Source organism: Macaca mulatta, chromosome 13 (assembly GCF_049350105.2).
Source record: "Macaca mulatta isolate MMU2019108-1 chromosome 13, T2T-MMU8v2.0, whole genome shotgun sequence".
NCBI classification, from domain to species: Eukaryota; Metazoa; Chordata; class Mammalia; order Primates; family Cercopithecidae; genus Macaca; species Macaca mulatta.
The window spans coordinates 123,206,667-123,232,473 of record NC_133418.1 but is presented as its reverse complement, the minus strand read 5'-3'; the positions used below and the strand labels follow the sequence as shown (position 1 = coordinate 123,232,473).

Here is a 25,807-nt window from a genome sequence, read left to right as displayed (position 1 = left end):
TCCTGCTCCCTTCCCTTACACACCCTGAATCATAAGAAATGATGACCAGGGGTCATTCTCTGAGTTAATTTCTGGGGCAGTAATTTTTAAAGAATACAAACATGAATGTTTTCCGGGAACTCCCTCTATAAACAGGTACATACTAGTCACTCAGCAAGGCTCCACTCCTGCGTCCTGATGAGTTTGCTTCTTGAGGACCAAACAAGAAGAAAAGCAGTTTGTATGCTGGGAAGGACGCAGACAATTGTAAAAGCATGTGACAGTAATGTCATAGAGTTACTTAACTTACGGCTTTTTTTTTTTTTTTTTTTTTGAGACGGAGTCTTGCTCTGTCGCCCAGGCTGGAGTGCAGTGGCGCAATCTCGGCTCACTGCAAGCTCCGCCTCCCGGGTTCACGCCATTCTCCTGCCTCAGCCTCCCGAGTAGCTGGGAGTACAGGTGCCTGCCACCATGCCTGGCTAATTTTTGTGTATATTTAGTAGAGACAGGGTTTCACCGCGTTAGCCAGGATGGTCAACTTAGGGCTTTTAATTGTGGGTTAATAGCCATTAAGAAGGTATGTTTTTGATAAAACACATTGAAGAAAAATTTTACCTGTAACTTAAGATTATGCTCAAGGTCAGGAAAACAACATAATAATGAAAATCTGAAGGTTTCTATTCCTTCTCTTCCCCAAACCGCGGTAATAGAAAAGCCACACCAATTTACCATCCATATCTCAACAGTCATTGCAGCTGATAAAGGGGTACACAGTGTTTCCTTCCGTCCTCAGCAACACCAAACCAGGAACCGCAGTGATGCCTGAAAATTGTGGTTTCTTGGTGGTACTGTACTAGACCACAAGGGTGACATCCAGAGTTATGATGGAAAAAGGATCACTTTGTTAAGTGAGGGACACGTTCATGACATAACGGGAAGGACAGTGGAGATGTTAGCCTTTCAATCTTGGCTTCCACCCTCTGGAGTCCCCACAGCTGGAACAAGGAACACCCAGATACTGTGATGGTGAACACAGACCGAGTTATTTTTAACAAATCCCACAAACATAAAATCAGTCATTACTGGAGTTTCAGGAATCTTCCAGATTCAAACGTGCTAACTGACGGTCAGTATCCCCAGGTTTGGGATGTGAGCATAGTTGTTACCATAAATATAAAAGAAAGTAAATCTAAAACGTGAAGATTTTAAGCACAAAGGCTTAACACTTAATACACGAAAACCAACACTATAGTGGCTGTCGGTGCCTTTGTTATAGCCACTAGGATGCTAAGGACAACTTGGGAATGGCAACCCATCAGCACGACTGAGCTAAGGAGCCGTGACCAGGGCATGCTTCCTCACGGTGGTGTGTAAACCCGCGTGGATACGAGCAGGCTGGGGTATCGACAGGTGCAATGCTTACAGCTGTGTGCAACAACGCATGGGGCTGGGCTGATGTTGGACGGGCTCTCATATTGTTTGGTGGGCTGGTGCAATGGTCAGCCCTCTGGGACCATTTTTCCTCATCTGTAATTACAGGATAATCTTAAATCTGTTCAAGCTGAGGCTTCCAACTGGTCACATGGCAGGGATTTGGATAAACTTAAAGCATGTGAGAGCTTAGGAATAAATGACTCTTTTGCAAATACACTTTGCTCACTCATCTATTCCATCTCCGAGATTCTAGAGTGTCGTGACTAGAATTGTGGGTGGTGATAAATTGGTTTCACCAGAAAAACTGTTGCATGAAACTCAGTGGGTGCCTTCAGATGCCTTCCTGAAATTTTGTCAGAAAACATTTGGGAAGTTCACTAGATGCATGCAAGAATCTTTTAGTGAATGCTTTGACAAACAAAAAAACCACAGGCACAATTCATTTTATGCTTTGATTTTTTGCACTTCACAGATATTGCATTTTTTCTTTTTTCTTTTTTTTTTTTTTTTGAGTCGGAGTCTTGCTCTTGTTGCCCAGGCTGGAGTGCAGTGGCGTGACCTCAGCTCACTGCAACCTCTGCCTCCCCGGGTTCAAACGATTCTCCTGCCTCATCCTCCGGAGTAACTGGTACTACCGGTGCCCGGCACCACGCCTGGGTAATTTTTTTGTATTTTTAGTAGAGACGAGATTTCATCATGTTGGCCAGGCTGGTCTTGTTCTGGTGATCCTCGGCCTCCCAAAGTGCTAGGATTACAGGTGTGAGCCACCATGCCTGGCCCACAGATACTGCCTTTTTTTTTTTTTTTTTTTTTTTTTTTTACAAATAAAGGTTTGTGGAAACCCTGTGTGGAGCAAATCCAGTGGGACCATTTTTCTCGTAACGTGCTTACTTTGTGTCTCTGGCACATTTGGCAATTCTTGCAATAGTTCAAACTTTTTCATGATATCTGTTACGGTGATCTGTGATCAATGATCTTTGACGTTACTATTAATTGCTTTAGGCCCCAAATGGGTTATTCTCCCTCTCTTCAGACCTCCCTATTCCTTGAAACATAGTAATATTGAAATTTGACCAATTAATAGTCCTACAATGACCCTAAGTGTTCAAGGGAAAGGAAGAGTCACTTGTCTCGCACTTGAAATCAAAAGCTAAACATGATTCAGCTTAGTGAGCGAGGAATGTCAAAGGCTGACACTGGCCACAAGCCAGGCCTCCTGTGCCAACCAACCAAGCCATGAATGCCAAGAAAAAGTTCTTGAAGGGAATTAAAAGTGCTTCCCCGGTGAACACACTAACGACGAAACACGGCAATAAGTGAAACAGCTTTATGGCTGATAAGGAGAAAGTCTGAACCATCTGGATACAAGGTAAGTCAGACACAACATTCCCTTAAGCCAAAGCCTCACACAGAGTCAGGCCCTAATTCCATTCAATTCTATGAAAGCTGAGAGTGGTGACGAAGCTCCAGAAACAGATTCTGAAGCTAGCAGAGGTTGGTTCTGGGGTTTAAGGAAAGAAGCTGTCTCCACAGCATAAAAGTGCAAGGAGAAGCAGCAAGTGCTGATGGAGAAGCTGCAGCAAGGTCTCCAGAAGCTCTGAGATCACAGATGAAGACGGCTACACTAAATAACAGATTTTCCATGTGGACAAAACAGCCTTCTATTGGAAAAAGATGCATTCAGGACTTTTGTAGCTGGAGAGGAGAAGTGAATGCCTGGCTTCAAAGCTTCAGAGGACAGGATGACTCTCTTGTCACAGGCTGGTGCAGCTGGTGACCTTAAGTTGAAGTTAATGTTCATTTACTTCTGAGAATCTTCAGACTTTTAAGAATTATGCTAAATCAACTCAGGCCGTGCTTTTTTTTTTTTGAGACGGAGTCTCGCTCTGCCACCCAGGCTGGAGTGCAGTGGCCGGATCTCAGCTCACTGCAAGCTCCGCCTCCCGGGTTTACACCATTCTCCTGCCTCAGCCTCCCGAGTAGCTGGGACTACAGGTGCCCGCCACCTCGCCTGGCTAATTTTTTGTATTTTTTAGTAGAGATGGGGTTTCACTGGGTTAGCCAGGATGGTCTCGATCTCCTGACCTCGTGATCCACCCGTCTCGGCCTCCCAAAGTGCTGGGATTACAGGCTTGAGCCACCGCGCCTGGCCTCAGGCCGTGCTTTATAAATGGAACAACAAAGCCTGAATGACACCACATATGTTTACAGCATGACTTAGTGAATATTTTAAGCCCACTCTTGAGACCTACTGCTCAGAAAAAATCAATTATCTTCAAAATATTATTGCTCATTGACAATGCACTTGGTCACGCAAGAGATGTTAACACAACATCCATTCTGCAGCCCATGGATCAAGTTATAATTTTGACTTTCAAGTAAGAAATCATTTCATTAGGCTGTAGCTGCCATAGATAGTGATTCTTCTAATGGATTGAGACAAAGTAAACGGAAAACCTTCTGGAAAGAATTCACCACTCTAGATGCTATTAAAATATTTATGATCCATGGGAGCAGGCCAAAATATACACACTAACAGGAGTGCCTGTTAAAAAAAGTTGATTCCTGCCCTCTTGGATGACTCTGAGGGTTCAAGACTTCCATGGAGGCAGTAACTGCAGATATAGTGGAAATAGCAAGAGAAGTAGAAGTGGAGTCTAAAGATGGGGCGAACTGCTGCAATCTCATGATCAATCTTGAAAGGATGAGGAGTTGCTTCTTGGGGATGAGCAAAGCAAGTGGTTTCTTGAGATGGACTCTACTCCTGGTGAAGATGCTGTGAACACTGTTGAAATGACAACACAGGATCTAGAATATTCTGTAAGTTGATGTGATAAAGCAGCAGCAGGCTTTGAGAGGACTGACTCCAATGTTGAAATAAGCAATTCTGTGGGTAAGATGCTATCAAACAACATTCCTTGCTACAAATAAATCTTTCATGAAAGTAAGACTAAACCAATGCGCTAAGCTTCATTTTGTCTTGCTTTCTGAAATCGACACAGCCACCCCAACTTTCAACAACCACCACCCTAATCAGTCAGCAGCCATTAACATCAAGACCCTCCACCAGCAAAGAGATTACAGCACACTGAAGGCTCAAATGATCGTTCACTATTTTTAGCAATAAAGTATTTTTAAATTAAGGTATGTACATTTTTTAGACATAATGCTTCTGTGCATGTAATAGATCATAGTATAATGTGAACACAGCTTTTATATGCACCGGGAAACCAAAAAAATTGTATGACTTGCTTTATTGAGATAGTCACTGATTGCAGTGGTCTGGAACTGAGCCCACAATGTCTCCCAGGTATGCCTGTATTTATGTCATTTGACATATAATCTTGCATGCCAGAAACAGGTATTAAGTGTTAATAACAAAAAGCAATAGGAATGTTTCAATGCATTCTACATATTATTAAAACAAGATACATATGGTTAACTTTTGCTAGTTTTGCATTAGGCATTTCATTTAAATTAAAATTGGTATATGGCACTCATTCCCTGGTGACAGAAAAGCACCTGTCTTTTGTTGACTGAGGAGTGTTCATCCCATGTTCATAAACATTCCATGAAAGCAGCTCAATTTCTCATTCTAATTTTGAAATGATTTGGCAATTTTAACAACATAATATTTAATTTTTCCTTAATATTTCATTGTTCTCCTTATATAGTCGAGTAGTATTTTTTCCAGGCCCTATAAAGACGCCCTCGAATCCATTCCAGTTTCCTTTAGAGCAGCATCCTGTCTCCCACCCAACCACAGCCTGAGGGGCTCAGCAATTATCACATGTCATCCCCGGCTTCTGGCCCCAGAGCCCCACATGGCTCAGCTCAGAAAAGGGAGTGTCTGCCTTCTGTGCACTGTGCCCTCCTGACCTGCGTTCTTGCTTCTGGAAAAGCAGCTGCCCGTCACAGACACCTCGGTGTGTGAGCTGCTGGTACATACCTCTCTGACAAAGAAATGTCCTTCTCCACAGCACAAAAACTGCAGGAGGCATTTAGTTGCCAGAGGTTTTTCCCAAGAGCTCACTCCCACCTGTCAAAATTCAGTCAGGTTAAAGCATCCTAGCTACTTCGGAAAAGGAAGTCAACTTTATCTAATACCTTATTTTTAGTAATGTCTTCACATTTAGTCACAAAATCATTAGTGACTAGGACAGTTCTGGGGCTTTTTCCTGGACCTACCTCCTTCCCTTCTCAGGCTTTGGATCTCACCTGGAAAAGCTTTAGCCTCATGTACTGGTTTCAGGTAAAAATAAATAAATAAATAAAGCCATTCTCCATTTGAAAATGTGACCCATTTATTTGAACTGAAAGGCATCATTACAAAGTGCAAACATTTCTTTGGTAATGAACTGAATACAATGGTCATAAAAAAGGCATTTGGCTGTTGGAGCAGTTAGAAAAGTAAATAAATATGTACATTCCACTCCCGTTACAGCGATCCCGCAGAGGGGCTGCTAGACACGTTCACCCAGGCACTGCCCACTGTTCTGATTACAGAGAGTATCAAACTGCTGATTCCGCAGACATTTTGGTTTGAATGACAGAATTTTTTTTGGTAAATAACAGTCAGCTTCCCCCTTTGGCTTAGACAACACAACTGCTTGTCAGTGGCCCAGACCGCACATTACACAGGTGTGCTACAGGTGTGCCACCCCAGCACTGAGACCGCAGAGGCCTCCAAGGCATGTAAGAGGCACAGAACACTCGAGAACCCAGAATCCGCTGCCATCCGAGTGCCTCAGCAACTTACATAACCGTCAGTTTTCAGACGAACTTACACATTTCCTGTTTTACAGAAATCTCTTCCACAATTCAGTCACTACATTTGACTTGCTATTTCAAAAGAAGTCCATATGTCATGAAACGCCAACCAATTTTATCACTCACTTACCAATATGAGGATAAGAAGTCAAGACAACCATTTTTACAGATAAAACCCATGAATCCAATGACCCTCCTCACAGCTGAAATGCTGCCTCTGCCACAGCAACGTAGCAGGCTCGTGCTGGAAGGGTCTGGGTGTCTCCTTGGGAGGACATGCTCCTGGAACACGGGCCGTGCACGAATCACACTAGGCACTGTACGCACCCATACTGTCCGAAGGCAGCCGGCCACCCCCACCCCACGGAAGCCTCGACGTCATACCCCAGTGCTGGACACCTGCCACCCTGAACTGAAACGGCCGTGACCTCAGGGGCTTCCGCCTCCACCACCTCAGCTGGGCCGCGCTGAGGGCAGGTGGCCCGGACCTTGGTGCCTCATGTGTCCAGCACTATGCCCGGCACACGGTGGGTACTCAGGTCAGCGTGCTGCACTGAAGCTGTGTGTTCGGGGAAATGGTGCGCAGAACACAGATCGCTTTGTATTTAGAGAAAAATGGAAGGTTTTGGTCAATTAAAGAGAGACCATGAGGTATGAGAGTTGATTTTCACTGACTTCTAAGAGAACTTTTGCATAGTGGAAATGGTTTTTCTGTCATATCTAATACTTAAAAAATGGACAAAATTTCATAAAACATCATGCATTTTAAAAATACAAATGAGGTATAGGGATTCTTCTTTTTTTTTTTTTTTAACGCACTCACACAACCTGAAGTTAGACAGTTCCCGACACTCGAGCTCCTCTTCCCTTGGGAAGAGCCATCCGGAGGCGGCTCCTGTTCAGGACGTGGACGCAACCAGGGCCGGCTGGGGGCGGTGCTGTCAACGCACACGACTGGCCCTCGGCAGGTATCAGATACACAATGGGATGAAGGAGGATTTTCACATTTGGTTCACAACTAGGCAGTATGTATGCAAGTGACAGCTGAAAGCAAACCTGTTTCTAAATGTGGCTTATGAATGTTCTAATCAAGTGTGGAAGGAGCTGACACATGGAGAGTCACAGGCTATACAGCTGCTTCGAGCAGCGGGAATGTTGGTCTTGGGATTAGATGCTGACGCGCGGTGAAATGTTACAGAGAGCCCAGAGGAAGGAGGAGTTCAGAGGTTCCCAGGGAAGAGGCCGGGGGCTCGCACTGCAACCCCAGACAGTGTCCCTGTGAACACTCTTATAAAAGGTTCTGTTCCATTTGCCAAACACCAATTCTCTTTTTAAACATAGCTTGTGAGGGAACCCGGATTTCGGTGAGCCCCTCTGGCAGCTCCGAGACTCACCCCACCTGCGGGTGACAGGTCTGCCGGCTCCTGGCATCTGAACAAGGTAAGGCTGACGTGTAGAGGTATCCTGCTTTATTTAAAAAGAAATGGTGTTGGGAGGCAAAATCAATTTAGGCGCCTAAATGATTCAACTGTGCAATTTAATAATAGCACCAATTTTTCATTGTAAAAGAATTAAATAAAAACCTGAGAAGTCTAACGTGAAGCTAGGACTCCTGCCTGCTTCCCTTCGGGCACCTGCTCCGCCTCCTTCTCCACAGACGCTCCAGTTGGAAGCCTCCTGCACTGCCTTCTGTAACAGCACCAGCTGGACGTTGTCATGAAATGTCGCGAGTTCTGGGTGTTTCCTGGTCCGCAGCCTGCAGCTCCCTGCCGTCGGCCACCTGATCTCACGATGGCACCGCAGACAAACTCCGAGGAGCCTCCCAGGAGCCTAGGGCTTCTCCTCCGCCCTCCTCTGTAAGCAGACTGGACAGCAGGCCCCTGGGATGTTCGTGGGGACAGCACAGGTGGCAGGGGGGCAAGCTTCCACGAAGCAGGTGACCTGCCCGTCCTGGAGAAGAGAGACGGAGCACAGCCTGTCAGCTCTGGGATGGCCTTCAGGTGAGCACAGTCTGTCAGCTCCGGGACAGGTGTCAGCCACGGCCATGAGTCAGGCCTTGCCCTGAGGCCCCTGCCTTGCCCACTGTGCTTGCCCTGTGGGCATGGGTTTTGTGGTTCTCTGAGGATTTCATAGTTGCAGACAGGTATGAGTTAATGGGAGCCCCCATAACAAGTCTCCCTGAGGCTCCGTCCCACCTTTCTGTCCATGCCCACCCTCCTCTCACCCTGAGGGGCCAAGACCACCAGCTGGGCACATCCTCCCACCTCACACCTGGATCCCCTCGGACTGCGTCTGGGGGTGGACGTTGTCAGGAAGCAGGATGGGACTAGACAGAGAGGAAGGGACAGGGCTTTGCTCTTCCCCAGTCTGCCCTTCCCAAACCTGACCAGCTCAGGGACACAGATGTGCCCTCTCCCAATGGCCATGGCAAGTGAGGCGCCCGGGCTGGCCTGCTGTCCTCACCATCCTGCCTCCTCACACTATGCCCTGAGCTTTCCACGGAGCCTGGCTCCAGCCAGACGTCTGTCCACTGCCGGCACCAGGGCACGCTCCACCTGCCACCGGTCTCCTTCTGCAGGGGAGGGATCGTCCCCCCGCGACCTCTGTAACACCCCAGCCCTGATGGGAGATGGGACAGGGTCAGCGGCGGGCACGTCAGTGTTCACCCACCAGCTCTGCAGGGAGGAGCTGATCTGCCCCACTCACGGGTTTCCATGGCACGAACATTCCTGCCACAGCTGATGGGAGGTGAGGCCAGTGCACACAAGCAGCCCCACGTGGCCCCGCAACAGAGAAGGGGTTGCCCGCCCTCTGTGGGGTGGACCATGCTGAGGTTCTGAGCCTCCTAGCACGTCCTCTGTGCACAGAGAGCTGGGCTTGCCTGGTGCTTCCATAGGAGTGAAGGAGGGACGAAGGCCGGCAGAGGTGGGCGGGGAGGGGCCTGGCCCTGACATCTGAGCCACCCACCTGAGTGGTCACATGGGACTCTCGGACTTGGGTATACCTTAGGGTGTGAAGACAGACCCCATACTCACTTTGCATTCACAAATGGTGCATGCATCCTTCTTCCACTTGGTGTTGTTGGCGTGAGACTCACCCCCGGCATCCACGCACTCTGTGGTACTGAGCCGTGATTCAAGTTTCTTTATCTGCAGCAAAGCGAAGAACATTCATTCACTGGCCCCTTCAGAGTAACAGCTTAGTTCTTGCATTAAAATATGTTATTTCTCTGAAAATAATGCCTTAAAATAAACAACATTTGAGGAGCATATTTCTCAAGAACTTTTGCAGAATCTCCAATGTCCTCATTAGACTGGCGACGGCTGGCCAAAAGCCCCAGTGGAAGACGTTCCCACCACCGTGCTGTCAAATAAAAGCCTTGGTCACAAAGGTGACGTTCTCAGAGGACTGTGGGAGCAACATTCGACCAGAGGACAAGAACGTCCTGCACCTACGCTTCCACCAGAATGGACGACGACCACTCAGAATCCCCCGAGTCAAGTCTGCCTGTTTTCCGAGTACCACCACTGGCTTTTCTCTGGAAGCTCGGGGCCCCATAATAAGGTGCCCTTTCCAACCGCCGTGCCAGGCACCGGGTGGCAGGAGCCTCCTGGAAGGGTCTCCTTCCTCAGACCCTCTCTTGCATCTTGCAGGGCCCGGGGGCAGAGAGGGTGACAGTGGCCGGAAATGCCTGGGCCACGAGGTGACCTTGGGAAGAGGCCACCCGCAGCACAGCACCGAGCCGCAGCAGGGAGTGACAGAAAAACTCGTACCTCATTAAAACCATCCGGATTTGGGGTTTTCTGTCCCCTGCAACGGAACCTAAACTGTCAGTGATGTCTGAAATGAACACAAATTATTTATCGTATCTATCCCAATTCCTCTAATAAGCCTTCTCATAAAGCATGTTCAGCCACAGGTAAGGCTGTCTGCTTTGACCGATCAACAATGCTGGCTGTGAGCCACCCACTCACTCATTTCAATTAAAACATCTTCTTTGATTTCCTGTCAGCCAGAAGTGTGTCGTCCCCAACCTGTGCCGGAACAGTGTCTCACCTGTGCACACATCATGCTGAAAAAGGTGGACGTCCCCTCACCGTACCCACTGCATTTCGTGACAGCTGGACATCTAGGACCTAACTAGTTACTCACTTCGGGAAATGTCTCAGATGCGGCTTCTAAATGAAAGCCATCTTTCCTGCCTGCCTCATTCGTTAGCAACTGGCACTTAAGTCACCAAAGCTTAGAACTGTCTAGCTTTGGGGATGGGGATGGGGATAAAAAAAAAAGAGGGAAGCCTCAGGAGCAGTGGCACAGGGGCCAGAGAGCACTTGGGGGTGGCAGCCAGGACAGTCTGCAGAGGTTCCAGGTGACCTGCATGTCACCTCTGTGTCTGTGGCTGACCTGCTTTAATTCACAGCCAGAGAGAAGCAGTGACCACAGCAGCCTGTGTGCGCCTCAGCAGTCACCAAGATACATGAACGCCTCTGCACACACAAGGTGCGGGGAAATGACCACAGACGGCACACACCCTGTGCTGCTGCCGGCCACAAAATCACAAGGGACATCCGCATTTCTCAGACCTAGCGCTGCTACCCTGGGAGCTGCCCATTCATCCTGAGGGTGGAAGGAAGTCACAGCACTGTGGACAGAATCAACAACATGGGAGGGCACAGGGCACTGGTATTTGCAGACACAGGTGGGGTGGCTGGTCCCCCTCCGCCTCTGCTCTGCTGTCCAGGGTCACCTGTGCACAAGGCCTGCCCTGAATGACCTTGGGGTTCACAGACCCACCTCCGCAGTGGACCCCTGGGGCATCCAGGCCTCAGCACAGACCCCAAGGGTCAGTCTGGGTTTGTCTCTGCTTCCCTCCTACTGCCAGGTGGAGCTGAGTGAACACTGCATGCTGTCCACTTGGGCAGCTGCCAGGGGATGTGCACGTGGTCTCTATGCTGCAGAGGGAGGAAGACCTGCCACACGCTGTCCACTTGGGCAGCTGCCAGGGCTCGTGCACCTGGTCTCTAGGCTGCGGAGGGAGGAGGACCTGCCACACGCTGCCCACTCAAGCAGCTGCCAGGGCTCGTGCACCTGGTCTCCAGGCTGCGGAGGGAGGAGGACCTGCCACACGCTGTCCACTCAAGCAGCTGCAGGGGGATATACATCTGGTCTCCAGGCTGCAGAGGCAGGAGGACCTGCAGCTGCAGGGGATGAGGCGGCAGGCAGAGAAGCAGTCAGGGTACCTCTCCCTGTGGCTGGGGGTTACCTTGGGGCTACACTAGGAGACGACTCTCCCAAACCTAAGGGCTCAGAGTCCTGTGAGTAGGAAAGGAGCTGTGCTTACAGGTTAAAAGTGCTGCAGACAGCCAGGACCCGCACGCCCTGGGGATCCCACCCACACCAGCGGAGTGAGTGCACCTCCTTTTATTTAGCCATAGATCTCAATCTCCACCCGCTTATGTAACATCCCAGAGATAACCCCAGCACAGGCAGTGGAGAAAGCAGAAGGAAGTTCCTGGGATAGGAAGGACAGGACGGAACTCATTTCTGCAGGATTTCTGCAGAGCCCGAGAAGAAGCCTCATCTGAAAATCCCTGTGGTCGTACCACAGACACCAGCACTTTCCTCACACCGGAGAGGCTGGATCGGGTGTGGAGGACTGAACTGGAAATGCCTCCTTACCACGCCCTGGGAGGGGTGATTCCAAGTTATTCCTAAGTAAGAGGCTTAAGAACAGGATTTCATGTTTGAACTCTCCTACAGCACCCTAATCCTGTGTTCTCTCCAGCAAGGTCACCTGGCTGGCAGTCCCACGGCTGTGACACAGATTGCCCCTGCCTGGTGACCCCCATCTGTTGGGAAACCCAGGGACACCAGTGGCACCTGGCCCAGCCCGACCCAGCACGCAGAAATGGCACCCCAAGGCTCCAGGGTCAGGGTCCTGTGTGGGCAGCTGAACAGTCGCCTGGGAATGAAGTGGTGTCCCCAGAAGGCTGGGGCAGGGCTGTGCTGCTGTGGAGTCTTGGACGGGCGGACACAGGCCCCAGGCACCTCACCTGTGTTCTGAGGTCTGTGATGGTCTTCTGCATTTCCAGAACAAACTCTCTGAAGTCATTAGTCCCGGGAGTGTCTGAGCGTGTGCTGAAGGCTGAGGTACTGTTGCTGAGATGTTCCCCATGTCTCCCAACACTGTGGTGAGGGGAAAGGAGGAGGAGGGAAATATAATCTCAGCAGGTCACGCAGGGTCTCATTTCAAGGTGCTCAGAGCACCGTCCCTGATGCTCTGAGCGGGCAGCACCGCAGGACGCAGGCTGCAGCCTGGCCCCCAGTGTCCCGGGACGTCCCTGCCAGGAATCATCCTCACCACAGGCCCACAACAGGATGCCGGTCCTACTGCCTGATGCCCGCGGTGTGAGGGCCCCTCTGTACATCAGCTGACCTCAGGAACCACCATACCTGGGTGTTTTCTGTGGTCTTGTTTTCTTGGTCGGCTGGTCCTCCTGGTAGCTGAACTCAAGAGACCGTCTGCCTCGGAAATGGTAGGAGAAGGCGTTGAACTGCCCCCTGGTCCTACAGTCTAAAACGGAAGCACAAAGCAGAATGTCAGTTCTGGAGGCTCTGACCTCAGGGAATTAAAGCACATCCTGCCAACTACGAACAGTCTTCACTGGCTGCCCGTGGAGCAAACGGTGGCACCTTAAATCAGGCAACCTGGCAGCTGGTCTGCAGCTCTTACCCTCTCCTGCCCTGAGGGGTCAAGCTTCTTTCCGCTGTGCCCCTGCCCTCGTGACCTCACGGCACCGGCCGTGCTGAGGACAGCTGGGCGAACTGAGGAGGCCCACACCACCCACCGCACCACAACCACACCCTCGCTGAGTTCCCTCCACCCACACATGGAGGCTCAGGCACTCTCGGAGATCAGAGTCTGCTCGTGTCTGGCGGTCCCTCCCCTATGGCCAGGTGACAATCTGCACTCTGGAGTGCCTTGAAGTTACGCTACACTACCTGCATCACACTGCCGCCCCACTGTCAGACAAGAGGCGGGCCTGGCCCTGCTTCTCCTGAATGTAGCCCAAACGCCTCCCTGCCTAGGTGTGGCTTCCTTCTCAACCTGTGGTGGACTGAGAAGCCCTCAGTGCTGTACCTCACCTGAGCCCCGGGTGAGGGGCCCTCAGTGCTGTGTCCTCCTGAGCCCTGGGTGAGGGGCCCTCAGTGCTGTCTCCCTCCTGAGCCCCGGGTGAGTGAGGGGCCCTCAGTGCTGTGACCTCCTGAGCCCCGGGTGAGTGAGGGGCCCTCAGTGCTGTCTCCCTCCTGAGTCCCGGGTGAGTGAGGGGCCCTCAGTGCTGTGACCTCCTGAGCCCCGGGTGAGTGAGGGGCCCTCAGTGCTGTCTCCCTCCTGAGTCCCGGGTGAGTGAGGGGCCCTCAGTGCTGTGTCCTCCTGAGTCCCAGAGTGAGGGGCCCTCAGTGCTGTGTCCTCCTGAGCCCCGGGTGAGTGAGGCGCCCTCAGTACTGTCTCCCTCCTGAGCCCCGGGTGAGTGAGGGGCCCTCAGTGCTGTCTCCCACCAGGGCCCTGTGGACACACCATCTAACGAAGTGAGGGGTGTTTAGTCTGTCTTGTACATCATCCTCACCCAAGAAAGCTGTGGCAGAGAACAAAAGTGAAGGGCAAATATGGACCTTTGCAAAATGCTAATGTCTCAGGAAGCCACTGGAGTAGAAATTCTATGAGAAGAGAAGAGGCACGTGCAGCATAAACCTCAGACCCACGCTAGATTTCCTGTCTCCCGTGAAGGGCGGCCGGCTCCTTCTGGTCTAGTATTTGCCTGACTGGCTGGAAAGAGGCAGGGAGTATCTTCAAGACAGAAGCCTAAAGCCCCTTCTGCCCCCAGAGCAGAGCCCATCAACAGTCCTGCTGAATGACCTGTTGTTTATTTCCACCTTAACTATACAGCTTCTGAGTAAACCCAGTTGGCTGGACCCCTCGCTTATTCCACCCACAAATCATCTTAGGAGCAGGGAAGAGTTTCTTGAAACGGCTCCTGGGCACATAAATACATCATAAAACAGCAGCTGCCTCCCAGACTACCGTAGCCCCTCCCAGCAACACCCTGGGGACAAGAATGAGCCTCACTGGCAGGCCCACCCAGGGCTGTGCAGGTCTGGGGTGAGTCCCCGGTAGAATTCCAGGGCGACAGGGAAGCAGCAGGGCCAGGACACGGTCCCAGGCACTGTGGGGTCCCTGCCAAAGCACCCATCAGCCCCAACCCCAGAACTCTTTGATGGGACCCCCATCCCTCCAGGATGGCCGTCTCCTCCTCACGCCCCAGGGCACGGCTGGGCCACACCTGCTCAGTGGCCTGGCCTGCACCTGCTCTGAGCTGCCCAGGCTGGCCAAGCCAGGGGCAGGCTGGCTTCCCGGACCTAGTGCAGACGCCACACAGCACTTGGTGTAGGCATCAGTGAAGCCGATGACGAAGAGTTGCACCTCAAGGATGTTCATTTTAAATGTGTCCTTTTATTTTTATTTATTTACTTTTTTGAGACAGTTTCGCTCTTATTGCCCAGGTTGGAGTGCAATGGCACGATCTCAGCTCATTGCAACCTCTGCCTCCTGGGTTCAAGCGATTCTCCTGCCTCAGCCTCCCATGTAGCTGGGATTACAGGTGCCCACCACCACGCCTGGCTAATTTTTGTTATTTTTAGTAGAGACGGGGTTTCACCATGTTGGTCAGGCCAGTCTCGAACTCCTAACCTCAGGTGATCGCCTGCCTTGGCTTCCCAAAGTGCTGGGATTACAGGCGTGTGCCACCGCCCAGCCCCCAATGTGTCTTTCTAAAAAGTTTAATTGAAAAGTAAATAGCAATTGACATTTGGTTCTGTCAAATCTGAGTTCTGTTTTCATATTTTTCTGCTGTACTTAAATATGGCTTTTGGGGTAAAACAAAAACAGGTAAAGCTTATCAAGCATTCTCTAAGCCGTGTCAGCTTAAGGCCATGCCTGTTATTTTAAGAGAGAAAAGTATCCGGAAGAAACAGTGTCAGCCATTGCTTCAGGCAGTTCAGCCTCTCCCGCAGTGCCCCTGAGAGGAGGAGGGGCTTGTAACCCGAGGGGAACACAGACTGGCTTTAAAGATGAAGTCTTTCAAAGGACTTTGGATTTTCTTAGCAAAAGAACAGAAAACCTGGCTGTGCTTCTTATTAAGCAGCTAACAGGGGCCTGGTAAAGTTACCAGAAAACGGTTTTTGTATCATTGGCTTTCCCTAATCATTTTCAACAGCACAATTTTCTACAAACAGAACACATTTTCTACCATGCTTGTAGAAAAGTATTTTGAATTGGATAAACCGATGAGGAGGATACAAAACAAAAACACAAACAAAACAATAAAACAAAAAACAGATACAAGTTTCTGACAGATGTAATAACAAACATGTAAATGATTTGGAAAATTGGGTACCTAGCAAGCATAATTTTGTTTTTTATGTGAATTCTCCTATCATATATACTTCCCTGCATGTGTGTGTGGGTGGTGGGGTGGGGGGCAGATAAGGAGGTAGATGCAGAATTAGATCACACACCCACCACACGCACACCCACCACACACACACCCCACAGGTACACACACCCCGACACACAGGCACACGCTGTCTTAGAAGCTGCTAAAACACAGCTCCATTATCAATGCAGATTTCAACACTTACTAAATTAAATAAGATCTGGGCCAGAACTATTACTTCAGGAAAAATGAGGTGGTGGGGAATATGTCTACAGTATCTGAACTTTGTGTCTCTTCTTAAACTACCAAGTGTCCACAGACACCACAAGCTCCACAGAGCGCCGGGTGAGGCCACGGTCTGGCCCCGCCTCCCCGTCACGCTCACTGCAGGCCCCCAGATCCCCCCATGGTGGTAGGCCCCGCTTCTCTCACCACAAGAGTGAGCACTCCACAACCTGGGTTCTAAACATCCCCAGTTTGGTATTTTATGGGGCTCTGATCATAGTTTGAATAAAGCCAAAATTATGTTCAAATTAGTAATGGAAATGGAGGTTAACCAAGGCTGGGAGTTAGGAATGCGAAGCAGGAACTCAGCCAGGAGAACCATGGCCGCACTCAGCAGGCCACTGACGCCTCTGCAGGGAAGGAAGGACCTGGCGCGCCAGGGCACGAGTGCCGGGGCTGTGGGATTGATGTCAGGGCAGGGCACGAGTGCCAGGGCTGTGGGATTGATGTCAGGGCAGGGCACGAGTGCCAGGGCTGTGGGATTGATGTCAGGGCAGGGCACGAGTGCCGGGGCTGTGGGATTGATGTCAGGGCGTCCCTCAGCTACACGGCCCCCGACGCCGATCATGAGGCCACCTCCTACCTGCAGGGCTCCTCACGAGATACTTTACAACACCTATCTTCAGTCATTTACGTTACAGATATTTAGAACATTCAGTATAATTTTTTAAAGAAAACCTGATATATTTGATATGCTTCTTTCATATTTTGATTTTTGTCTTTTATCTGGCTACACGAGTACCATAAGCTAGACATACATTAGGTTTTAAGGAAAAATTAGGGGCACACCTTGCTGAAGTCTGGGTTTCTGTTTCTCTTACATAGCGCTTTAATCATGAATGTTCTCCCATAGCACTGCCAATTCCTCAGAATCACCACCTTTGTTTATATTTTTGGCTCCGCAGTCCATCTCAGCATGGATACAGCACAATTTAAATCTAAAGCTGAATATTTTGTTTTCAGTTTTCAAGATTAGGGTGACATCTGCAGGTAATTAAGCACCCGCCAAGCAGTCACCAAAACCAGGGATGAGAAAGGAACAGACGTGGTGCTTCTGGCACGCACCTTCACAGCAGTCCTGCCACACCCGGAGGTCCACCCTGGGGATCTCGTCACAGCTGCCGTAGCCATGAGGGAACTCCGCCACCCTGAACACGTCGCTCTGCACCCGGGTGATGTTGTCCGCGTTGTCGCACAGGATCCTGGCCAGAGACGTCTGCTTGATTTGAGTCAGCTGGGCGGGGGAGAACACCCCGGGGTTCTCATACCACAACCTGGATCCCCCAAAATGAAAGCAGGATCAGAGAAGGGCAGGAGACTCACAGGTCACCAGAAGCTGAGTTAAAATCTCCCCCTACTTAGTTCACAGCAATACAGAAACCACTAGGTTTGATTAGGTGTCACTTAAAAATGGACTCACACACTGTTCACATCCCCTACTCCATAACAAAAGCAAAGGCAGACAATCTGGTGTAAAAACGACAGTGTTAGCTCTTCTGACTAGCAACAAAGACAATGGGCAACTTTAAAAAAAAAACTGGTATGGCACTTATTTTAGGTTTGCTGAAATAGTAATAGGTACGCTCTGCCTTTCCACTACATTAAAGTAGTAACAGTAGACAAGAGGCAAAACAAAGATCTTGCCCGAAGCCCAAACTTCTCTGAAGTCCCACAGTGGTTTAGCTGTATGGATTGTCCAATAGGTTTACAGGAACAGAAATATTCCTGCAAATGAAGGGGTGGGAAAAGCATCTTTGAACCTGGTGTGGTTGAGTTTTGAGGCTGCAAGGACATGCAAGTCCAAGGCGGTGCACAGAAGACACCAGGGCCTCGTGCCTCCCTCATTCTCAACCAGGACGGCCCTTCTCCTCTGGAGTCCCTGAGAAGGCGGCTTAGGAGTGTGCTCCCCTTTCTGGTGCGTGTGCTCCCCTTTCTGGTGCACATGCTCACCTGTCCCCATCTCGCAGGCGCTTGAACTGTGTGCTGAGAAGACACATCAGGGTGGGGCCCAGCCGGCTGCCAGGCACCAGGTCCTCCACCATGAGTGCTGGAAACAGGTCGATGTTGAGTGTCGAGCCATACAACCTAAAAAATAAAGAGAAAACTGAAATTTACCTAACAAAGCTGGACGTGGCAAAAAAAAACAGCAAATATGAAAACAGTTCTTTCTTTTTTTTTTTTTTTTTTTTTTGAGACGGAGTCTCGCTCTGTCGCCCAGGCTGGAGTGCAGTGGCCGGATCTCAGCTCACTGCAAGCTCCGCCTCCCGGGTTCACGCCATTCTCCTGCCTCAGCCTCCTGAGTAGCTGGGACTACAGGCGCCCGCCACCTCGCCCGGCTAGTTTTTTTTGTATTTTTTTAGTAGAGACGGGGTTTCACCGTGTTAGCCAGGATGGTCTCGATCTCCTGACCTCGTGATCCGCCCGTCTCGGCCTCCCAAAGTGCTGGGATTACAGGCTTGAGCACTATTTTACATTATTTAGAATTTTACTTAACAAAGAAAATCTTTACTTCTCTGCAGCATCTCTCCACTATTCTTTAAAGGATTTTCCCTACTTTCTGTTATATATGTGACACACACACACACACACACACACACACACACACACAAACATTTATTATAACAAATTTAGAAAAGTCAAGAAAACATAAGGAAGAAAATTTAAGCCACACCTTTTCCTACTATTCAGGGATAACCACACTTAACATCATAATGTATACCCTTCTAACCTTTTTAAAATAAACATATGAACAATAAATTATACATAGCTAAATGTATATAGTTTATTGTTCATGTTTATTTTTAAAAGTATATAGATACATTTTTAAAGAATAACATTTGATTCTACTACATATTGAAAATATATTTGCCATAAAAGAAAATATCTGCTAAGCAAAGATAGGGCAAAAAAACCTTAGGTTTATATGTTCAAAAACAAACATTTTCATCGACTTCTTCCAATTCCTTAGAAATACAGGTTTAAAAGCAACATGTCACAACTTCTACCACAAATCATTAATCTCATCTTAGAACTTGACTACGCAGCAGATGATGCCTGTTTCAACTGCTATTCAAAGCTCAACTCGATTTTTAACATATACATTCTACAATTCTCATTGCCCTTTTCTACAAAACTCAAATCAGTGACCACCAGCTGACCCCTAGGATCAAGAGAGATTTTGTTGCTGACTGAACAGGATGCACACAGGGCTGTGTCCTTAGTGGCCCCGGTCTTACCGTAGAATAAACACAATTTTATGTAAACTAGCATTTAGTCTTTCAAAGACAGACAAATTGTCCCTTTTTCTTGTAAGTTCAATGACATTCAGGCTGAACTTCTAGCTCTAAGATGTCCCCTGGGAGTGAAACTTGGTCGGGAGGACCCTGGCGGCATCTGGTCTGTGGCTGAGGATAGCACACTGGGGCCACCAGAGGCGTCCACACCTTTTCCCAGAGGACTCCCTCCTGCTCCGGGCGGCTGCTGCTCCGGGCGGCTCCTGCTCCGGGCGGCTCCTGCTCTGGGTGCCTGCTCTCTTCTGTCCCCCACCTCTGGGAGGGACCCACCGTCACAGGGGCTGCAATAGTCACATTCCTTAGGCTCACCAGAGTCTAAAGCCTCCACCCAAACGCAAGGAGCTTCCTCCAGGGAAGAGACCTCGCAGTTCCAGAATGTCCCATGGCTGGGGATGGGCAGCAAAGGTGAGCCCAGGCCAACGCCATGCCATCCACTCGCCGTGCCGCCGTGAAACACAAAGTAGATGAGAACTACACAATCTCTAACGTCTGCTGAAGGCAACCCCTCGGCCCTGTGAAGTCCTCCCAGCCCCACGGTCTCCGATGGTCATGCAACTTTTCTCACGTTTATGTTTCATTTCCCCTTAGTCAGCAATGGGCTGAGCCAGGAAAACAGAAACAGACGAAGGGCTCAGTGTGTGGGTAACGTCCTTAACTTCTTTACCAGAGGCCTAGCACGCAACGCAGCCACGGTCCACCCAGCACTGGGCTCCACATCTAGTTCTTTTGAAATGTTTTGAAATAAGTTTGGCAAAAGAGAGAATCAGCTGGGAGAGTAATCTGTGTCAGTTTGGACAAGAACAAAGGAGGATATTTAAGCACATAAAAAACACAGACAGTTCACATCAGTCCTAATTCAGCAAAACCACGACAAAAAACTACACTGGATTAATGGAGTGCGCACACATTTCCAAATGCCAGTAATTTAAGAGCATTATTTAAACGAGCATTGGAACATATTAAACTTAATAGGACATCATGTTCATTTATTCATAACTTACAATAAATTACAAGTAAAAAATCACTTTCCTTTAGAAGGCACAGGTCAGATCCTAACGGGATATGTCCTAACTTCAGCGTTAAGTAACTTAGGAGAAGTTAAGTAACTGGAGAGTCCAGAAAATACGGGAAAACAGTCTCAAGAAGAAAGGTTTTTCTTCTTTTTAAAACAATGTTTTTGAATGGGAATAACATGTCCTAATACACAGTGCCCTGTGGATCTGATTCATAATCTAAGGACTGAGAAGAATCATAACAGGAAAACACTGATGAGCAATTATTTTATTTTTATTTATTATTATTTTCTTTTTGAGATGGGGTCTCAACTCTGTCACTCAGGCTGGAGTGCAGTGGCGCGATCTCGGCTCACTGCAACCTCTGCCACCCGGGTTCAAGCAATTCTCCTGTCTCAGCCTCCCGAGTAGCTGGGATTACAGGCGTCTGCCACCACGCCCAGCTAATTTTTGTAGTTTTTAGTAGAGATGGGGTTTCATCATCTTGGCCAGGCTGGTCTTGAACTCCTGACCTTGTGATCCACCTGCCTCAGCCTCCCAAAGTGCTGGGATTATAGGCGTGAGCCACGGCGCTGGGATTAAAGGCATGAGCCACCCACCATGCTGGGATTACAGGCGTGAGCCACCACGCCTGTTTGCAATTATTTTTATTTCCTTAAAATACAAAAAGCAAATCTGGTAGAAATAACATGCAAAAAAGGTAGTGAGTAAAAGATGTGAATATCTAGCAAAAAGGAGGGCCGCTGAATGTCTCCACTTTGGGGAAATCTGAGTTAATCAGAACCCCACTGTGGTACTGTGAGTCCTGGGAAGGGGACTGGCTATGGACCAGGCAGCCCTGATCCTACCCCAGTCCTAGGCCTGGGTAGTGCCGTGGTCACTGCTTTGCCTGTAAAACTTTGCCATTTTTGCCGCCCCACGTGGCCTGAGGTGACCTAATCTAGCTGGCCAGTTTTCCTTGTCTCAGGGGTGACGGCCTCCCATTTTGCCTCTGCGGCAGGACAAGGAGAACTGCGTCCACAGGTGATCAAGGCTGTGGCTCAGAAGCGGCGCTATCTGTGGCAGTCACGGGCAGGTGGCCCCACAGGCCTAGGTCTGGGCAACACAGTGAGTGTGGGAGATGCCACAGGCCAAGCCTTAGGGGCTGGTGGCCCCAAGCACCCAGTTCTGCAGACACCAAGCTCTGCCCCTCTCTCTGCCCCGATACAAGAGCAGGAACCTGAAGCACCGCCCCCAACAGCTACAGCGTCAGTTTTGGTGTTTTCTGGTGCAAACAGTGTATTGTTCTCTGCAGTCAACCCTTCTGCCAGAAAAGTATAGCTCATCTCCAAGCTGAAAACGTGCCACAGCTCGGTAAAGCTGGTCTCTTGGAAAACGGGCTGGAGGAAGGGCCCTCCACTGTCCATCCGCCCCTGGCTCTGCCCCCTCCCCACAGCCACACAGCCACCGAAGGTTGCAGGTTCCCATCTTGACCTTCATGGACTTGCTTCATCTCACCTCTGCACGACACAAAACTCACACACACAGCCAAATAACACACACACCCACAGTCCGGGTCTTCCAGGTGCCTAGGTACATGAGCCAACCCACACGGCCTCTTCAGCTCACCTTTTCAGTTTCTCCCGGATCTCAGGGTTTTTTATCTCATTTTTCAGGTCCTCGAACGTGTGTGCCGCCGACAAGTTGCAGTAGACCCTGTAGTCGTGGTAGGGCGGGATCCCATGGTCCCGGCCGCGCTGGATGTTGATGGCCGCCAGGTCCAGAGCCACCGTGTGTGCCATGGAGAACAGCCGCTCCGTGAGCTCCGTGTTCAGCAGCTGCGAGGGCACACGCATCTTCCCCGCCACCCCGAACAGCCCCCTGAGAAGCGGGTCGATGCCGCCCTCGTTCACAATCCGGAAGGGAGAGAAGAACGCTTTGTGGAGGGGGAGGTGACCCTGTGCAAGCGGCTGGAAGTTCTCGTCCAGCCGGTAAAGCAGTGGGTTGACCAGCGTGTGGCCAAACCTGAAGGCAGCGGTGGCGAAGGCGTTGAAGATGCCAGCATTGATGCCGGGGTCGTAGCCCTGGTACTCTCCCAGCGTCCTCATGCCCACCTCCCCCAGGATCTTCGGGAGCCAATGCTGGTAGGTGATGTGCTGGATCTCCGCGCCCACGATCTTCCTGGTCTCGTAGTAGATGGTGTCGCCGTCCCAGTGCGGGTTCAGCTTGAGCAGCTCCGCGGCGACGCGGTTGTGCTCGCGGAACCACAGCGTGTGCATGCTGGTCAGGCCCAGCTGCTCGTTGGCGCGGTGGTCCCCGGCCAGGAAGCAGGGGATGGGGCTCTCGTTCTCGTCCCGCATGCACTCGGTGGGCGGCCCGGCGGCAAAGGGGAGCAGCGGCTTCCCGGACCGCTGCACGATGCCCTGTCGCAGCAGGCCGCGGTGGCTGGCCAGGTCACGTATGCTGCGGGCCTCGTGCTCCGTGCTGCCGTACACGTTGGAGGCGTCGATGTAGGAGGTGAGCTGGTTGATCTGCTCCCGCGGGTACACGGAGTTCATGAGCAGCGAAGTCATGCCGCTGCCGCACACGGGGCTGGAGCGCACGAAGAACATGCAGCGGGCCCCGCTCCTGGCGCGGGAGTCATTGGGGGGGATCATGACAGAGAAGCAGGGGGGGTCGTTGCTGCACACGGAGCTGCAGTGCTGTCCGTCGGAGAAGCGTGCCTGGCTCAGGGCCACCACCGTGGAGTCTAGGTCGTGGTCCAGGAACTGGCCCCACTGCATCAGCATGTGGGTGAACTGCTCGTCGGGTGTGACGGTCTCCGTCCCGATCAGGGTGGTGGATACCAGGCGCGGCATGGGGAGGGCGTGCCCGTTGTACAGTCGGTGGGGGTTGATGCCCCGAGGGGTGTTGAAGCCGTTCTCGTACACGGACTTCAGCAGGCGCTCGAAGGCGGTCAGCGAGGCGCCCCACATGGGGTGCTGCAGGTTGTTGCAGGTGCCGTCGTGCGTCCGGTACTTCTGGTGGAAGCACATGTCGGAGCAGTTGTTCACGCGCCGGTGGGCGGTGCAGCCCGACAAGTTTGCGATGAGGTTCAGGTACTGCGGAGACACCAGGTCGTTGTAGTGGTAACCTGGGCATGGAGAAAAGCAAGATGGCACTCAATTCCCCTGGAGGACGTGACAGCCTGGTACCCCTTGGCACCTCTGCCGCTGACATGGGGCTATCTACCCCCAGCTCATGAAACCTGTTGTGCGCCATGCAACCAGCCCTTCCTGCTGGAAACCTGCTCACCTCCTATTTGGTAAAACTGCTCCTCCCCTCCTCCAGCCCTAAACACAGGTGTTCTCTCCACAGCCCCAGTTTCTGGGCCCTGTCTCCCCTCCACACTCAGCAGTCTCATGGTTTCAACCAGCAGCTCTTCTCTGGGAGACCCCTAACTGATGGAGCCCGACCCATGTTCACCAGTCCAGGCTGATGCTGCTCCAACTTCACTTTAAATGCCCTGCGGAAGAGACAGTCACCACACCTCCACACGAGTGCACGCCATCGGTCTCCACATGCTGCCGAGCAGGGCATTTCCTTACACACCTGTTGCTGTACATCTCGGTCCACTGAGGCTTCATGCTCTCTTCCCCCAATGTCCAAAAGATCGCCACTTCTTTTCACACTGCCTCCAAAATGTTCCTAGCCCCCGTGCCCTCCTCTCCATTCTTCTGGCAGAATCCTGGGACTGATTTCCATGGCACTGGCCTTCAATTCCAGAAGGGCCTCCTGCCTGGTGGAAGCCATGCACACACACACCCTCCCCACAGCAAGCACGCCCTCCCATGAGCCTCGCAGACTCTGGCTAGGTCATCTTCTTGCTAAGAGACCTTCCTTCTTTGCCCACTAGCTACAGAAGAAATTCCAAACATGGTAGCCTGGGCCATCACTCCACAGAGCTCTTCCTAAGTTCAGCTCCTAGTCTTCGCCTTCAAGACACCTGCTCCAAGCAACAGCGACTCCACGTCCTGGGGTCAGACACATCAGATCTGTGTTCGCCAAAGTGCTTCCCCCACATATTCATACATCCTAGGCCTTCACCTTCCTCAACACTCCTCCTTTCCAGGCACATGCCATGCCTGCTGAAAAGCTACACATGCACACACACATGCACACTTAAATGTTTACCACTCAACACATGCACACACATGCAAACATGCTTACAGATCACACTCACACTTTCGCGTGTGCAGACACTCACAGAGTTCCAAGCCATCAATGCCTCTTTTTTCTAGAGTTTCTCTAGCCCGTTTCTGCTTGTCAAGATCACAGGTATCACTATGGACACCTTTAAAGCAAACAAGAGACAGCCCCTTTTCTGTGGGGGAGCGGTGTGCATAACATCCACATAAGAATGCAAAGAATTGGAAGTGAGGCATTTTCCAGGCTGGGGAGAGTAAGTCAGAAACACACACCCTGGTGTGTTGGGTGGGAAAGGTCTGTGTGGGGAACATGAACCCCAGGCTCCCCTCAGCCCCTGGTTCTGTTCTGACTTTTCCCAGAGGCTGAAACAGTGAGCTGAAACATCTGGCCCTATTTTCATAGCGACTCTTAGGAAGTCCCACAGAATTATCAATCTTGAACATCCACAGAGCCAAGAAAGCAGAGCGCCAGGAGGAAAAGCGCTTCCTCCCAAATGCCTGGCTGGGCTGCGGGGCTGGTCTCCAGGCTTTCCTCCAGAATGTTCATTTTTTCCGTGGCATTGGCCATTGGTTCAGAGGCAGACCAGACCTGCCAACCAGAGCAGGTGGCACCGACCCTGGCCCCAGTTTCCCAGGGCTGGTTAGCCCACGTCTGTCCTCACCCCACGCAGGTGGTCACCCAGCCCGATGCTTTAAAATGCATGAAACCATGTTACTTCTCTGCAGGAAACCCTAAGGTTCCCATTTCATACAGAGCCAATGACACATCCTTATATTCGCTCCCAGGCCCTTTCTGGTGGAGCACAAATATCCCTGTCTTTATCAGCCCTTCCCCACCCCCTTTCCAGCCACACTGACCACCTGCTGTTCCACTATGCCCAGATGTGCCACACCTCCAAGCCTCTGCATGTGTGGTCCCCTCAGATGCTCCAGGGAGGCCCCCTCACCCTTGTGGGGTTCCTGCTCACATGTCACCTTTGCCCATGGGAAACAGCACCCCATCCCACCCAGGGCGCCACCCACCTCCCACCTGCTGTTTCTCTCTGGGTCACTTGCTGGGGCTTCTTATATGCAGGGACCTCTCTCTGGTTTCCCATCTGCATTTCTCTGGACCGTTTGATCTTTGAGGGCTGAGGTTTTTATTTCTTCTTTTTGTGGCTGTAGGCCCCGGCCCGGGACAGTGACTGGCATAGAGGGTGTGCCCTGACAGGCAGGTGGAATGAGTAAGTGAAGAAATGAGTGCCTGCATGTGCATCTAACTGCTGCTCAGGTAAACAGCAAAGGTATAAAATGATTCACATTGTTGGGGTGATTTTACTTTTTCCTTTCTGCCTTTCTCTGAGTCCAAACCTTCTTTTTTTTTTTTTTTGAGA

The 25,807-nt window shown here is 50.7% G+C and overlaps 1 protein-coding gene across 8 annotated transcripts in view; it reads right to left on the bottom strand.

Annotated features, from left to right (window-relative positions):
• Nucleotides 1-5,699: 5,699 nt before the first annotated feature.
• The window catches only part of PXDN (peroxidasin), a 112,684-nt gene continuing 92,576 nt past the window's right edge, over nucleotides 5,700-25,807 (bottom strand). For all 8 annotated transcript variants that reach the window (XM_028832023.2, XM_077958729.1, XM_028832021.2 and 5 more), the window contains 7 exons: nucleotides 21,877-23,380; nucleotides 17,913-18,047; nucleotides 17,028-17,236; nucleotides 12,637-12,757; nucleotides 12,237-12,369; nucleotides 9,219-9,332; nucleotides 5,700-8,133 (listed from right to left, as the gene is read on the bottom strand). In XM_028832023.2, coding sequence (XP_028687856.1) covers nucleotides 8,014-8,133; nucleotides 9,219-9,332; nucleotides 12,237-12,369; nucleotides 12,637-12,757; nucleotides 17,028-17,236; nucleotides 17,913-18,047; nucleotides 21,877-23,380 — 2,336 coding nt within the window. In that variant the 3' untranslated portion in view covers nucleotides 5,700-8,013. The remainder of the gene's footprint in view (nucleotides 8,134-9,218; nucleotides 9,333-12,236; nucleotides 12,370-12,636; nucleotides 12,758-17,027; nucleotides 17,237-17,912; nucleotides 18,048-21,876; nucleotides 23,381-25,807) is intronic.